General features: G+C 36.3%; 3 protein-coding genes across 4 annotated transcripts; 1 reads left to right on the top strand and 2 right to left on the bottom strand.

The window, feature by feature from the left end:
* The first annotated feature begins 2224 nt into the window (after positions 1-2224).
* Positions 2225-4917, top strand: LOC108723004 (uncharacterized). 2 transcript variants are annotated; one of them, XM_018448441.1, is made up of 2 exons: positions 2225-2569; positions 4089-4917. In XM_018448441.1, the coding sequence occupies exon 2, from the start codon at positions 4089-4091 to the stop codon at positions 4791-4793; it is 705 nt and encodes a 234-aa protein (XP_018303943.1). In that variant the 5' UTR covers positions 2225-2569; the 3' UTR covers positions 4794-4917. The 2 variants fall into 2 exon arrangements, with proteins under 2 accessions (XP_018303943.1, XP_018303942.1); XM_018448440.1 differs by having other exon boundaries at positions 2225-2558; positions 4089-4916.
* Positions 4918-5279: 362 nt separating this feature from the next.
* On the bottom strand, positions 5280-8400 carry LOC108723002 (uncharacterized). The gene is made up of 2 exons (XM_018448437.1): positions 6400-8400; positions 5280-5758 (listed from the first exon to the last, which is right to left on the bottom strand). The coding sequence occupies exons 1-2, from the start codon at positions 8317-8319 to the stop codon at positions 5447-5449; spliced, it is 2232 nt and encodes a 743-aa protein (XP_018303939.1). The 5' UTR covers positions 8320-8400; the 3' UTR covers positions 5280-5446.
* A 2259-nt stretch (positions 8401-10659) lies between these two features.
* On the bottom strand, positions 10660-12699 carry LOC108723005 (uncharacterized). Its single transcript, XM_018448442.1, has 4 exons — positions 12374-12699; positions 11278-11436; positions 11080-11208; positions 10660-10980 (listed from the first exon to the last, which is right to left on the bottom strand). The coding sequence occupies exons 1-4, from the start codon at positions 12377-12379 to the stop codon at positions 10792-10794; spliced, it is 483 nt and encodes a 160-aa protein (XP_018303944.1). The 5' UTR covers positions 12380-12699; the 3' UTR covers positions 10660-10791.
* Between the last annotated feature and the right edge of the window lie 944 nt (positions 12700-13643).

Genomic DNA, 13643 nt, shown 5'->3' with positions numbered 1-13643 from the left:
AGTACATTTTGCCTGTATTTTTCATTGTGTTTAGCTTAATTGCACAATTAAAAAGCACAGGCAATAAGAATAGGAAATAGAGACTTGTTAGAAACTGTGTATATTAGAATACACAACATTATTTACTATTGTCTGTGCTTTTCATTGTGTTAAGGCCACTCGAGAATAATCAAAAAGAATGCTCGAGCAATTTTGGCAGCTTCGATTAAGATTTCAATTGCTCACGTAGTTTTAAGTATTTATGCGCTCTAGATTGTAAAAATCCATAATAGCAATGCGTTTATATAAGTGTCCCAGTGAGAAATGACAATGGAATCGACATCGATTCCAATGTCATTTCTCACTGGGGTGGACCAAGTTGAAAGCTTGGTTTTGCTATAGCAGTCATCAGACGTATTGACATAGGCACGACATATACTACGAAGCGACATATACTACGAAGCGACATATACTACAAATGCGTCTTCGTCAAACAAAGAATAATGCGAGGCGACACGATTACGCGAGGAACTCGCACGTAGTGTTTGCGCTTCTACGCCATACACGCTGATATTCAAGCACGTTGACTTACCAAGTTATGCACGATGAATTCCAACGAGATGCTTTTCTTGCTCTGCACGCCGTGCGTGAAAATGGCTGATGTACGTGTATGTACATGGAATTTTGGATGTATCAGCGTGATTTGTTAAAATCCTGTTGCAAGCGTTCTTACCAGTGTTTTATCATTCTTTTACGAACTTGTATGACGTATATAAATAATTATAACGGTAAACAAGGAACGCGGTTATCAAACGTGAGAAATCAGAATTGTAAAATTTTTTATTTACGCACACGCGTGCATATAAATATAAATACATATATTTTATCTGCTCGAAAGTTTTCTAAGAGAAACTAAATTTCATTCAAATAGAATTTGTCAGTAATGATCGCGCTTAGGTAATTATTGTAAAAACAGTATTGTACAAAACTACAATAATAATAATATTTCATATAATAAATTGGCATCACGCGCTGTGCAAAAAAAGATACGATTGTTATGCGTTTTTAAATATAATACATATCTTTTGCCATTTCCGTATGTGTCACTTTCAAGGACAAGTGCATATAGTAATTATCATAATGGCCTGTAATTAGAAGGCGAATTGAGAGAGCAAGGTGAACTACTTTGTGCAACGGACGAAATCGATGCATTATTATCGAGTTATTTATGACGGCGCAGGAAAAACGGATTATTGTCATTTTGTTTTCTGATTGAATATCTCGCAGATAATAGCTGGGAAGAATAAAACTCGGTATTCGTTAATATGTCAGAAATGATTCACAACAATTTATACACTGAATTTATACAATTGAAATGTAGAGTCTCACTTTTTTACTCGTTTTTGCATAAACTTTATCATAAATGTTATTGTGGTACGTGTACTAACAAGGAACACTAGGCAATTCAAAAATTCAAAAAATTCTGACACTTTGTGTGCAAGTAGAGTAGTTCATCCGTAACATAAAACTATTTTTTGTTCGTGCGGAATTACAGTTTTAAAGGGTGGAACACCCCTTTGAAGAAAATCGGTTTTCTTCTTTTGAAGCAAATATCGTCAAAATTATAAGAGATAGAAAAAAATTTCCAGAATGAAAATTAAATGGTTTTAAGAATATTTTAGAATTATAATAAAAAAATTTGGTTTAATTATTTATTTATTTTATACCCCCACCCCCACCCCCACCTCTATTTTAATTTTATTTTATTATAGTTCTAAAGTACTCTTGAAACCATTTAGTTTTCATTCTGGAAATTTTTTTCTATCTATCTTATAGTTTCGACGGTATTTGCTTCAAAAGAAAAAAAACCGATTTTTTTCAAAGGAGTGTTTCACCCCCTAAAACTATAATTCCGCACGAACAAAAAATAGTTTTGTGTTACGGATGAACTACTCTTCTTGCACACAAAGTTTCAGAATTTTTTTAATTTGCCTGGTGTCCCTTGTAAGTGTACAAAGAATCTCGAAAATTTGACATAAAATTTAATATAAATAATTATACAAATAATTATTAAAATATAAAATTAAAATTTTGTTTGATCTTTTTTACATAATTCGGTGTAGCGGCAGAATTAAAAGATATTAAATATATAATACATATACACACATCATGCATTTGGCAATTATGTAAAAATGGCATGTCTGCTATTTAAGTATTAAATCATCTTGAGCATGTACACCACTTCAAAAGAGGTTTTCTCGAAAACATGCGTGTCATCCCAGGAATCGTTCACTCGTATGCTACACTCGATCGCATCAGTGAAGGAGACGTATTACAAACGGCTGTCCTTCTACAGTTCTACCGCTGATATAGGCTGGTCCGAAGTTGAACGTTATAATAGCGATCGGAGAGTACTTTCGCCGAGAGTCGCCCGTAGTGGGGGAGGCAGGACTTGAACCCTGGAACCCTATGGGCCATATATACTACGGGCCCATGCAGCGCTCTTACTACTTGTGGTGTTAGCTTCTCGCTGATTTCCCGCCGTACAAGAAATACGCAGGAGACAGAAGTTGATAAGAGCGACGCGAAGGTGAGTACACGAAACGGGTAATACACACCGCTCCGCTAACCATAATTCCGATAGGACCGAGGACGATTCGACAAGGTAAACGTGACAGTGAGGTCTGTTGGAAATAGGAAGTGATACGTGCAAATGACATCGTGAAGCTGTGAATGTTGATGAAGTGATTCACCAATGCCATGTATTTCCGTGATCTTACTTATTCGCTGACAGGCTTGCCTTGTGAAACCTACGCTGTCTGAGAAGTTTTAATCGTGTCTTTCAACCCTTTCTTTCCTGCTGACTATACGTCGAGAGAGTATTCTCGGCATATTGATCCAACATGTACTTTTAAAATAACAGAAAACAAATTTGTATGGATGTAAAATATTTTTTTCGTAATATAGACAAAGGTATTCATAGTTGATTCTTATTTTAAAACCGTTTTAAGTAATGTCTTGAAATGCTAATATGGCTCTTTGGTTGTATTCATAGTCGATTCTTATATTTAAGACTGTTTTAAGTAGTCTTAAGATGTCACGAACCAATTAGAGAGCGTATTAGCATCTTAAGACATTACTTAACGGTCTTAAAATAAGAATCAACTATGAATACCGACCTATGATTGATGCTTAAAACAGACTTAAATATAAGAATCGACTATGAATATCGGCCAAAGAAATTGAAAATTCGGTGTGTTGGTTCTTTATTGTAATTTTGTCTACTAAATAATAAACTTTTATATTTTTCATTAAAAATTATCTATATTGTTGATAACAGATGAGATACAACAGATTGAAATTAAATCGATAAACATTATTTGAGTCGCCCGCGCTATTCGGCTTTGTAACGCTTCGCCAGCTATATCGCTCCGGGAGCTTGAACTTCAAACACGATAGGAATTCAAATGCGATAATTCAATCTCGAGTACACGCCTATGAGCACAGCTGGGGTAACATTCCGTGCACATGGCTTTCGGATCATTTGTATGCAGTGTTTTGCGCGCTCACGCGAGGCACTTGCGCCACCGGTATCGGTTACTTTTCCAGAAACAATAATGGTGTCAGTTACAGAAACACTCCCATCTTCTCTCGGCATTGTTCGCCATTTCGAATATTTTCGATCATTTCCTTATTAGGAAGAACAACACATATTATATAATAGTGGTATAAAATATATTTATTATTATGTTGAATCCTTCTGCAGCTATTTTTTATACGTAAATAGAAATCTTTATTGTGACGAAAAAAAAAATAAAGGAGGATGTTAAAAAGAGGCCAATTTCTGTCGAAAAAGATGCGTTTGGGGAACACTTGAAAACTGAGTACGAATATGATGTATTTATCCAAATTTTAATATTCTTATTTAATTTTCAAGGTGTTCCCCAAAAATGCCATGAATTTTTTAATATATATAATTTATCGTATCCATGAAGTCAATATCTACAAAAAAAATCCTTTTACTTACACCTTTTAGGGCATGGTCCCTTTTTAATGTCCTCCTTTATTAATGGAAAACTAAAGGACTAATGGAAAAGTACTTTTTCTAGATGAAGCTGCTGATCATGTGCGCATTAACTACCGTCGCGTTTGCCGCGCCTGGGCCAGGTCTCCTCAAGGTACCGAGGGTGTATAATGCCGTGATTACGAGTAATCAGAATCTATCGCCGTCGCGAGCATTCCCTGTGATACAACCGGTCATCCATCGAACCGCCATCGGCTACGTGCCACCGTTCTATTACACGCAGATAGCACCTCACTTTGCCGGGCCGGAAGTGGTGCATTATCCGTTGCTCGCCGATAGTAAAGTGATCAGGAACGACCAAGCGCAGGCCTCCTCCTCAAAGTCGCATTTAGCCGAGTCGATGAGCTTTGGTTTCGCGAAAGAAGATCCTGCTATCACCGATCGTGCGAAGGAAAATAATTCTAAAAACGGCGATACGAAGAATTCCGCGAAAAAAAATGAACAGGAGCCATTGACTTTCTACCCGAACTATCGTTCCCTCTACTACGAACCGTACATCTATACGTACAATGGCTTCAATCCACATCTCGTACCTGGCACTTACTACATCGATTACCGGCCTTACGAGTCTGTGAAACCAGTTCGAGCTACTACACCGAGGAACGTCGATTCCGATCTTCTATTACCAAGCTTCCACGACGAGAAGAGAACCCATACGAAAAACGACAGAGAAAAAATACCAGATGTACCACCGCCACCTCTTCCGACTTCCATACCGAAGAGATCTTGAACTTTGCAAGGCGGAAGTATGATATTTAGAACTGAATGGTGATAAAAAAAACAGGTGAAGAAGAAAGCTCCGCGAATTTTTTAAATGAATGTTGCAAGTGTGGATAGATATGTCGATAAAATATGTCAGGATTTCTTGTTTCCTTTTTTTATTTCTTTAATTTTTTTAAGAAAGTAAGAACCTTTATTGTTACACGTTGAAGAATAATCAATGCTCGTTGGCGCGGCTGTGCAGTCAATTGACATCTAGTACATTGATTGCGCCATTACATTGAACTGCAACTGTTTGAGTATACAATTTCCAATCTACATGACGATGCAGTTATTCGACAAGTTTGAAGAATTCTATCTACAATAATGCTACGTTCTATACTAATATTGAATCAGAAGAACAATAACTCAGAATATTTTGATCATTTGCGAAGGTATTTTTTATGGAGAAAATTTTAAAAATTTTTGTGATGTATCTTTCGTATATGTTAGCTTGTTTTTTAAGATTACTTGCTTAATACGAAATAAGACTAAACAAACGATGTCACAACATATCAATATATTCATAAAAATATTACTTAATTTTTGTATTAATGATTTTTTATATGCGTGTGACATAATGTTACCTAGTTCACTTATTTTTATACGTTACTCGTATCTTGATTAGTCTCCGCAAACCTCACCAATTTTGTTAATGCCCCAAACTTTTATTATGTAGGAAAATCCTTCGTTCTCGTAACCCTGTAGCCTCAGTTTCGCATATTCGTATCCACGTCCTCCGGAATCCAACGCGACAATCGCTCTAGTTTCGTTATATCGCAACGCTTCTACGCAAGTGATGCAGACAGGGCCCTGAATGATTACCTCAAACAGAGCGTCAAGGTTCGAAGGACCCCTTAATCCTAGAAGCAAATTGTGTTGATACACGATTTTTCCTTCGCACTTTCCCCATCGTAGGTTGCCTTCGGTGTTATTCTAGAAAATAAAATACGTAATCCGTAATACATCATGTAATAGAATACTCTCTAAATTCATTAGAATGGAATCTCTACTCTCATAGCAAAAAATCACAATAGGCTCACGAGTAAATTGTGATGCCACTATGAGATTATCAAAGGTCACAGTGACATCACATTATTATCTCAATCTGTATTTGTCATAGCAGTATTACAGTGAGATACAATTTCTTTATGACCGCTTCATCATCATGTCATAGCGACGTTACTTGTGACAAAGTGGACATTCGCATGTCACCATGACATTTTTGTGATATTTTTTGCTATGAGGATAAAAAGCGAAAATAGAGACAGTCTTAATAAAGATCAGTAGCTTACCTTTCAATCTTTAAAAGTGAGATTTATTTAAAAAATTTTAAAGAGTGTGCGTATATTTTATACTAAGACGTACGAAAAAATACTGTCTAAATTTTTTGAAGTGAAATCTCATCCTAAGGAGTGAAGATTGAGCCAGTCTTAAAAAAGAGTGACCTAATTTTTAATCTTTAAGAGTGAAATTTCACTCTTCAGAATGACAATTCACTTTAGAGTTTTATACTAAAATTGTAACGATAGAAATTCGTGAGAGATGTAAAAGTGATATTTATTGTATTAATGCACCTTTTCTGCTGAATTATAAGCGCAGTCCTCGTTGCTCTGCTCTGTTTCATTGATGCTATTTTGCGCGAGCTTGGGTCGCGTTTTCGGCGCGAAAGTACCATTTGAGGATAAATTCGTGCAGGGCGTGGGGGTGACAAAATAATCCAATGCGTTTCTCTCGCTATTACCGCTGCTTCTCGTTTGAGACGAATCCGTGTCAGATCTGAAGCCGGGGTCGATTTCAGGAACGAAGTTTCGTCGACTGTCCAGTTCCGTCGGTATTTTGTTGTATCGCGATTCGTTGCTATATATTGGATCTATCTTTGTGGAGAGATGAAGAAAAGTCGCATTGTCCCTCGCCGTCGAGTCTTTACTAGGGTATACATGTCCGAGATTGAACAGAGTAACGTTGCTTGTCGGCTGATGCTGCGACACGTTGTTGTACTTTAATCGTGGAGTCGTGTTTATTCGATTAGCAGCGTATCGCGCGTTTATCTCACGCTGCCGAGCGTAATATCTGTCCATGACGGCTTTTCGCTGTGCGTAATAGTCACTGTCGTTTCTTCGCGAAGAATAGTCAACAGCGAGGCTTCTTCTCGTTCTGCTTGCTTCGCTTAAAGGTTCCAAATTCTTCGTATATCTGTTGAGTCCGTCTAATGAAACTGTTCTGTATAGCGGAACTCTCGTAAAATTTCCTTTATTTACGTTTTTTGGTACTTTACTCGCATCGCCACTGTCATTATCGTTTCTTTGCGAAGAGTAATCGACAGCGAGACTTCTTCTCGTTCTGCTTGCTTCGCTTAAACGTTTCGAATTCTTTGTATATCTATTAAGTCCGTCTAATGAAACTGTTCTGTATAGCGGAACTCTCGTAAAATTTCCTTTATTTACGTTTTTTGGTACTTTACTCGCATCGCCACTGTCATTATCGTTTCTTTGCGAAGAGTAATCAACAGCGAGGCTTCTTTTCATTCTGCTTGCTTCGCTTAAACGTTTCGAATTCTTTGTATATCTATTAAGTCCGTCTAATGAAACTGTTCTGTATAGCGGAACTCTCGTAAAATTTCCTTTATTTACGTTTTTCGGTACTTTACTCGCATCGCCACTGTCACTATCGTTTCTTTGCGAAGAACAATCAATAGCGAGGCTTCTTCTCGTTCTGTTTGCTTCGTTTAAAGGTTCCGAATTCTTTGTATATCTGAGCTCGTTTAGTGAAACTGTTCTGTATAATGGAACTTTTATAAAATGTCCTTTATTTATGTATTTTTGTACTTTACTCGTATTGCCATTGTCATCATCGTTTCTTTGCGAGAAATAATCAACAGCGAGGCTTCTCGTTCTGTTCACTTCGCTTAAAGGTTTCAAAAGATTCTTTGGGTATTTATTGAATCGATTTAGTAAAACTGTTCTGTATAGCGGAAGTCTGTATATTTTTTTCGTAAAATTTCTTTTATTTACGTTTTTTGATACTTCACTCGCGTCACCGTCACGATTAACTACTGTACGATCGTCTGTATTCGATGAATTCGGTAATTCCGAAAATGTAGAGTCCCTTTTGTATCTGTTCGCGTGTCCAGTATTCTTTCTCAATACAAAATGTTCATATTTCTCCGGATGCACGACGTAACGTAAAGATTCCTCGTCTGAGAGGAAATTGTCTTTCTCAGACATCGCTTCGTTGACAGGTTCGAAGTTAAATTTATTGTGCGTATTTCTACAATTGCCGTTAATACAACCAGCCGATGCACCACGCTTCAGATCATCATCAGAATACTTATGCATCACTCTTATAATTACCGATCCAATCCTGGACTGTTGATACGGAGATTTTGCCATGGTCCTCTTTCGTGGTTTTCGCAGTTTTACAGATTCCGAAAATGATACACTCGCGAGAAGAACAAGCACCGCGATTGCCCATAACGTTCCATGGCGGACAATCATTTTTGTAACGTCGATATCGACGAGCGCGTTCCAAGGAAATCGATGTACTGATGGACTCGAAGACTTCTCATCATCTTTGACCCCATTTTATCTCGGATTCTCGGGGGTAACTGACCTCGACGTTTTTTTCGTCGTAACAACGATCGATTTATCGACGCCAAGTTAACTCCGTCGTTATCCTGTTCTTTGTGAGACGATATCAAATCTGTCGAATTCTGTCGATTTAATAAATAGCTTTTCTGATATGAAAAATTAATAAATGTTTGTTAATAAATTTACAATAGAGATGTTTATTTACAATAGAGATAGCTATTGATATTCAATATTATCGATTACTCGAGATTTTTTTAGATCGGTATAAAATATCGAATAGAAAAAGTATGGGGATGCAATATCGAATATATAAATATTTTTAAATTATTCATAAATTAAATATTTTTAAGTAAAAGCGTTAATATATCTATAATATAATTATAGTTTATACCATTTTATCAGAAGCAGATACATGCATAAACCACAGTCTTCCGTGCTATACAGTACTATAGTACTTTTACCCCGCAAATACAATAGTAGTAAATATTAAGCCTTATAAGGAATTGATCAATTATAGTCGATTATTCTTCTCACATTCAACTGTAATTGATCAATTTCTTAAAGCTTAAGGCTTACTACACCTAGTGTTTTAGGAGTAATGGCTTATTATAAGAAGCTTATTATATATGTATATGTATAAGCGAATTAACGGTCTAAGGTGCATTCCACTTGATACTCGCAACGTTCATGGAATCATTCCATCCTTGTTGTTTATCAATGTTAAACAAAGGCAAGTCGATGGTCCATATTGCTACATTCTTCATTCTATGCATGTGATTGATCTATTTCTCATGCATATGAATGCATAAAATGTGTGGATGCAAGTAGTGTAGATTGATCTTAATTGTTGAAAACAAAGAAAATTTGAAGAATGGATCTGGCTGTGGTATATGATGTAAAAATTACTATGAATCTGATAGATTTAGGAAGAAGTACATCAACAGAAGCAGTATATCAAAAAATAGAAGTACATCAATCACGTAGATAAATATTATTACTTTACATGCATAAAAATTTGACAATATTATTACAATATAAAGGATCGAGGATATTAAGTTTTGGATGTTTTTCAACTAAAATGAAAAAGTTCCGAGATGTACAAATTATATATTATATTATGTATATCTAAGGCTTAGACTATGTTTAAATTTTTGTCCTTTAGAGTGTCACTAGATATCATTCCATTCTTGTTGTTCGCCGAATGTTAAACAAGACGTTTTTTTATTCCTACACTAAACTGCACTAGAAATATCTTTCTCGCTTTTGCCAACTATTAAACATATACCTATCTCACTTTAAGTTACAAAAGTGTACACTAATTCAACTATAAAAAGTAGACCTATAAAAAGGATAAAGCCCAAGATACAATGCGAGGCAATATAAATAGATAAATGGCGATAGCGATAGGAACAGAGGAATCCAACATACGGGAATCCATATGTCAATGCACATAGGTGATAAATTTCCGACGAGTTGGAATTCTGTGTCTGTCGCCTTGTAGCCAGTTAGCCAGCCAGCCAATCAGCGTTCAGATTTTTCATTCTGTTTATGTGTGCTATAACCTTGAAGCAGATGGAAGAATATACTACGGTCTATATACGAGATCAGATTGGTTGGCATTTTTATTTCTTTAGCGGCATTGTGCAACGGGAGGCGACAATTATACATATATCGCTTATTTCTATGCCATTCCTATCGCTGTTCTTGTCGCTGTTGCTTCGCATTGTGTTTAGGGCGTAACAGGTACCTAAGGGGAGAGGAGCACTCAAGTGAGAATCTGAACACGCCCTTAAAGGCTGCTTAAGCGAAGTCGAGTGTATTGCTCATATTAGGGAAACATGAACGTGAAAGAATGTTGATTTTTACTAAAAAATAGTCCAAACTTAACACACACATTCTCCTTTTCTTATTTCTTGTACAATATTATAAATATCGATCAGCGAAATTTTATTTGATATATTAATTATTTATTCGATAATATTGATATGAATACTTTTTAAATTAACAAGTATATTTATATTCGATATTTTTTTCCTCAATATCAGCATCTCTACTTTGCAAATAACTTCAAGCAACTTTCAAATGGTAATTTGAAATAGAAAAATAGATAAATAAAGTAAAATCTACCAAAATCTGAATTTTTATTACAAATATCGGACGCTGTACTTACGTACGAATGTAACAGTGCATTATTTTTCTCTTTTAATAAAAATTTAGTCAAAAAGAACTTTTTAACATATTTCGGATGTAGCGTAACATAATATAAATATAAAAATAACATTAAAAAAGCGAACATTTATCGTACTAAACGATTGTACTTATTGTAACTTTCCATGTTCATATATACGCTATGTTGTGCACGTATCAAGAAGAATTATTTCATATTGCTTCCACAGTTATGGAATCGTTATCTGTATTTTCTGGGTTTTTTGTCTCTGTATCCGGATCGACTTTCGTATCTAACTTTTCGATGCCGTCATAATCGTCTTCGTCGGAAGATTGTTCTGTCGATGTTGGCGGAAGTGCCGGAGGTATTCCTGGATGAGATGGTGTTAACAAGGGATAAATCTGGAATAATACAAGTTATTGTTCATTCGTATATGTAGCTTACAGTATAAAACCCGAGTGATTTTCTTGAATGAAAATTCATTGAAATGACATAATTACAGGATTTAATGGAATCCGGATATCATAAATTGGTGTTCCATAATAGAAACTGTAAGCAGGAAAGTGAGAAATCTCTGGTTTGCCGCTAACATGAAGAGCATTCGGTATACCTCCTGTGTTTGAATAAATCTAAAAAGGCGCATAATGTTACAAATGATGTCCAAACGTTAATTGTAGAATATTTTATGTCTGTAATACATTGTAAACGTAATAGGGAGAATGCGTATTTTGATATTGGTGTTGTCCGATTCCGGGCGTGGAATATAAATAATTAGTGCTGACTGAAGTCGACCATAATGGTTTCGGTACTGCCGTTCCAACCACCACCGCGAAGAAAATTACGAACGATGATAAACCCTGCGAAAAAATTTAAGTTTGAGAAACATCGAAATAACAGCAATTTAGATTTTATATTTAAATAGACGAAGAACACAACAAACATTAAAATACAGGATTCGAGAGGGTACTCACTTACGAAAGTGATTTCCTGATATCGGAATATAATATCGGATTTTATTTTTTTTATCGGAATATAAAATCGGATTTTATTTTTTTTCCGAAAGAAATTCGAGACGCGCGATCGAACGTAAGACAATGCTTTTTTGTTTGATTTCAGATGATTTCTTGATTTCAATGAGGAATGTTTGACTGCTTCATTTACTGAATTCCTCATTGATTTCGTAGGTGAGTAGTCCCTCGACAGAATTAGTAGTGCTTTTATATTTTTCTATATATTTATATATATTATATTGTAATTTTCTTAACTGTCGGTATTATTAGGGTATATGCGTTTGTTTATTGTTTCTCAAAAGCGTAGATGAGAAACGTAATAACTTCTCGAAATGAGATTTGCCCGTTGAATTTCGTGTGTTTCATGCGAATGATCCGAGCAAACAAGAAATGAAATTACTTTCCACGAAAACATTATGACGTCAGCGCGGTACGTACGACAATAATATTCTATTAATATATCTTGCTATTTTGATCTATTTTTATTTTTTCATATTTTTATCTTTTCATATTACAATAAGAATAGAGCAATTTTTACGATCTTATATAAATAACAATAATTAATTAAATCTTTCGTTTCTTGTGAAATAAATTAAAAATTTTAAAGCAGAAGCACGGCAAATGACTGACAAATTTAACAAGTATTACTTTAGAAAAAACAAATAGGAAGAAGTTTCTCCTCATTTTAATGTCAAATTAGCGCCATTAGACCGACATTATGCAAATAATCGAACAGCCTAACAATAGCAACAGTTCCACAATAATGAATCACCGGTAGACTCACCCGCATCTCTTGTTTCCGTAGATTGCCGATAGCCTCAGATCGTATCCGAACTAACTTGAATTTCAGCCCTACCTGCGATTTATATATTCTTGGCCTGGAGAGCAAAGCCCCACCCCGTCGAACATCATCTGCGGCTTTTTTTTTGCTTCTACAAACGTTTACTCGTTGTGTCGTCTCCTCTCCCGATCGTTCAAGCAGCACACGCAAAATACGGTGTACTATCCTTTCTTCTTCTTTTTTTTTTTTTTAATACGGAACTCGTAGCATAATTCACAGAGAGCCGGCGAGAAGCGGCCTCGATATCAATTTCAGTATCAGCTTCAGGTATGATCGAAACCAAGCATTCTTTTAACGGTTAAACTGTATCGCCGACGTTTGCTGATATCCTTGATCATAAACTTATGAACTTGTTATTATCTGGTTCTCTTAACGATTAATATATATGCGTTGCAGTGTAGGAGAGATTTAAAGATATTCTCTGTTTCCGCCTTTCGATTCTCGACTTTTTCGAAGAGAACGTTTTAAGGGTCTACGAATCAAGGCGTTGCGTCGTTGCATTTAGAACCGGAGCTGAAAAGATTCGTTTTGCGACTATTTTACGTGCTCCTATCGGGAATCTCTATGTGTGTGCGATCTCAAAACTCGTAAAGGTAAAATTCCGAGAGAATGGATCGCGCGAGATTGTAGCGTTCAATAAAGTCCGCCGCGTATTGATCGCTGGGCAACCCTAAACGTCCTTCCCGCATGATTTGCGAAGGACGACGAAGGGGAAGTTGATGTGCGCGAATAGAGTACCGCATAGCGTGAGTGTTCCATAGAGTGAGGTGGGTTTAAACGTTGAAAAGCATGAACCGGTTATGCTCTTGCTCTTAGGTCATGAATAAGAGGCGTGGTCGGACCGAGTGTCCGTCTTACGAACGGAGTTCGGAATTTGAATTTCTAATGTTTCATCGATTCATGCTCTATGCAGCGTCCTTTTTATTGGCCTCGTGCCACGCTGTCGATCCGACAGTTATTAGCACCGTAGCGTGAACGGAAACGTGACGTTTGAGTTGCGTGGGTATATCGTCGCCGAACACAACAGTCACCTTGATGACAATTTGGCGGCTGAAATTTAGCGACGTTATAATTCGACGTTTATACCAACCGTCGCCGCGTCGTTGATCAGATAAACATATATAATGCTCTGCTAAATGACGTAAAGATGCAACTTCGTCGATGAGTATGGTTGTCCCGATGAGGATCGCTGATAATGTCCTACGGAGAACCG

The sequence above is a fragment of the Mycetomoellerius zeteki genome, unplaced genomic scaffold (assembly GCF_001594055.1).
Source record: "Mycetomoellerius zeteki isolate Tzet28-1 unplaced genomic scaffold, Tzet1.0 scaffold221, whole genome shotgun sequence".
NCBI classification, from domain to species: domain Eukaryota; kingdom Metazoa; phylum Arthropoda; class Insecta; order Hymenoptera; family Formicidae; genus Mycetomoellerius; species Mycetomoellerius zeteki.
The sequence above is the reverse complement of the archived record's forward strand: the minus strand, read 5'-3'. Positions and strand labels throughout refer to the sequence as shown.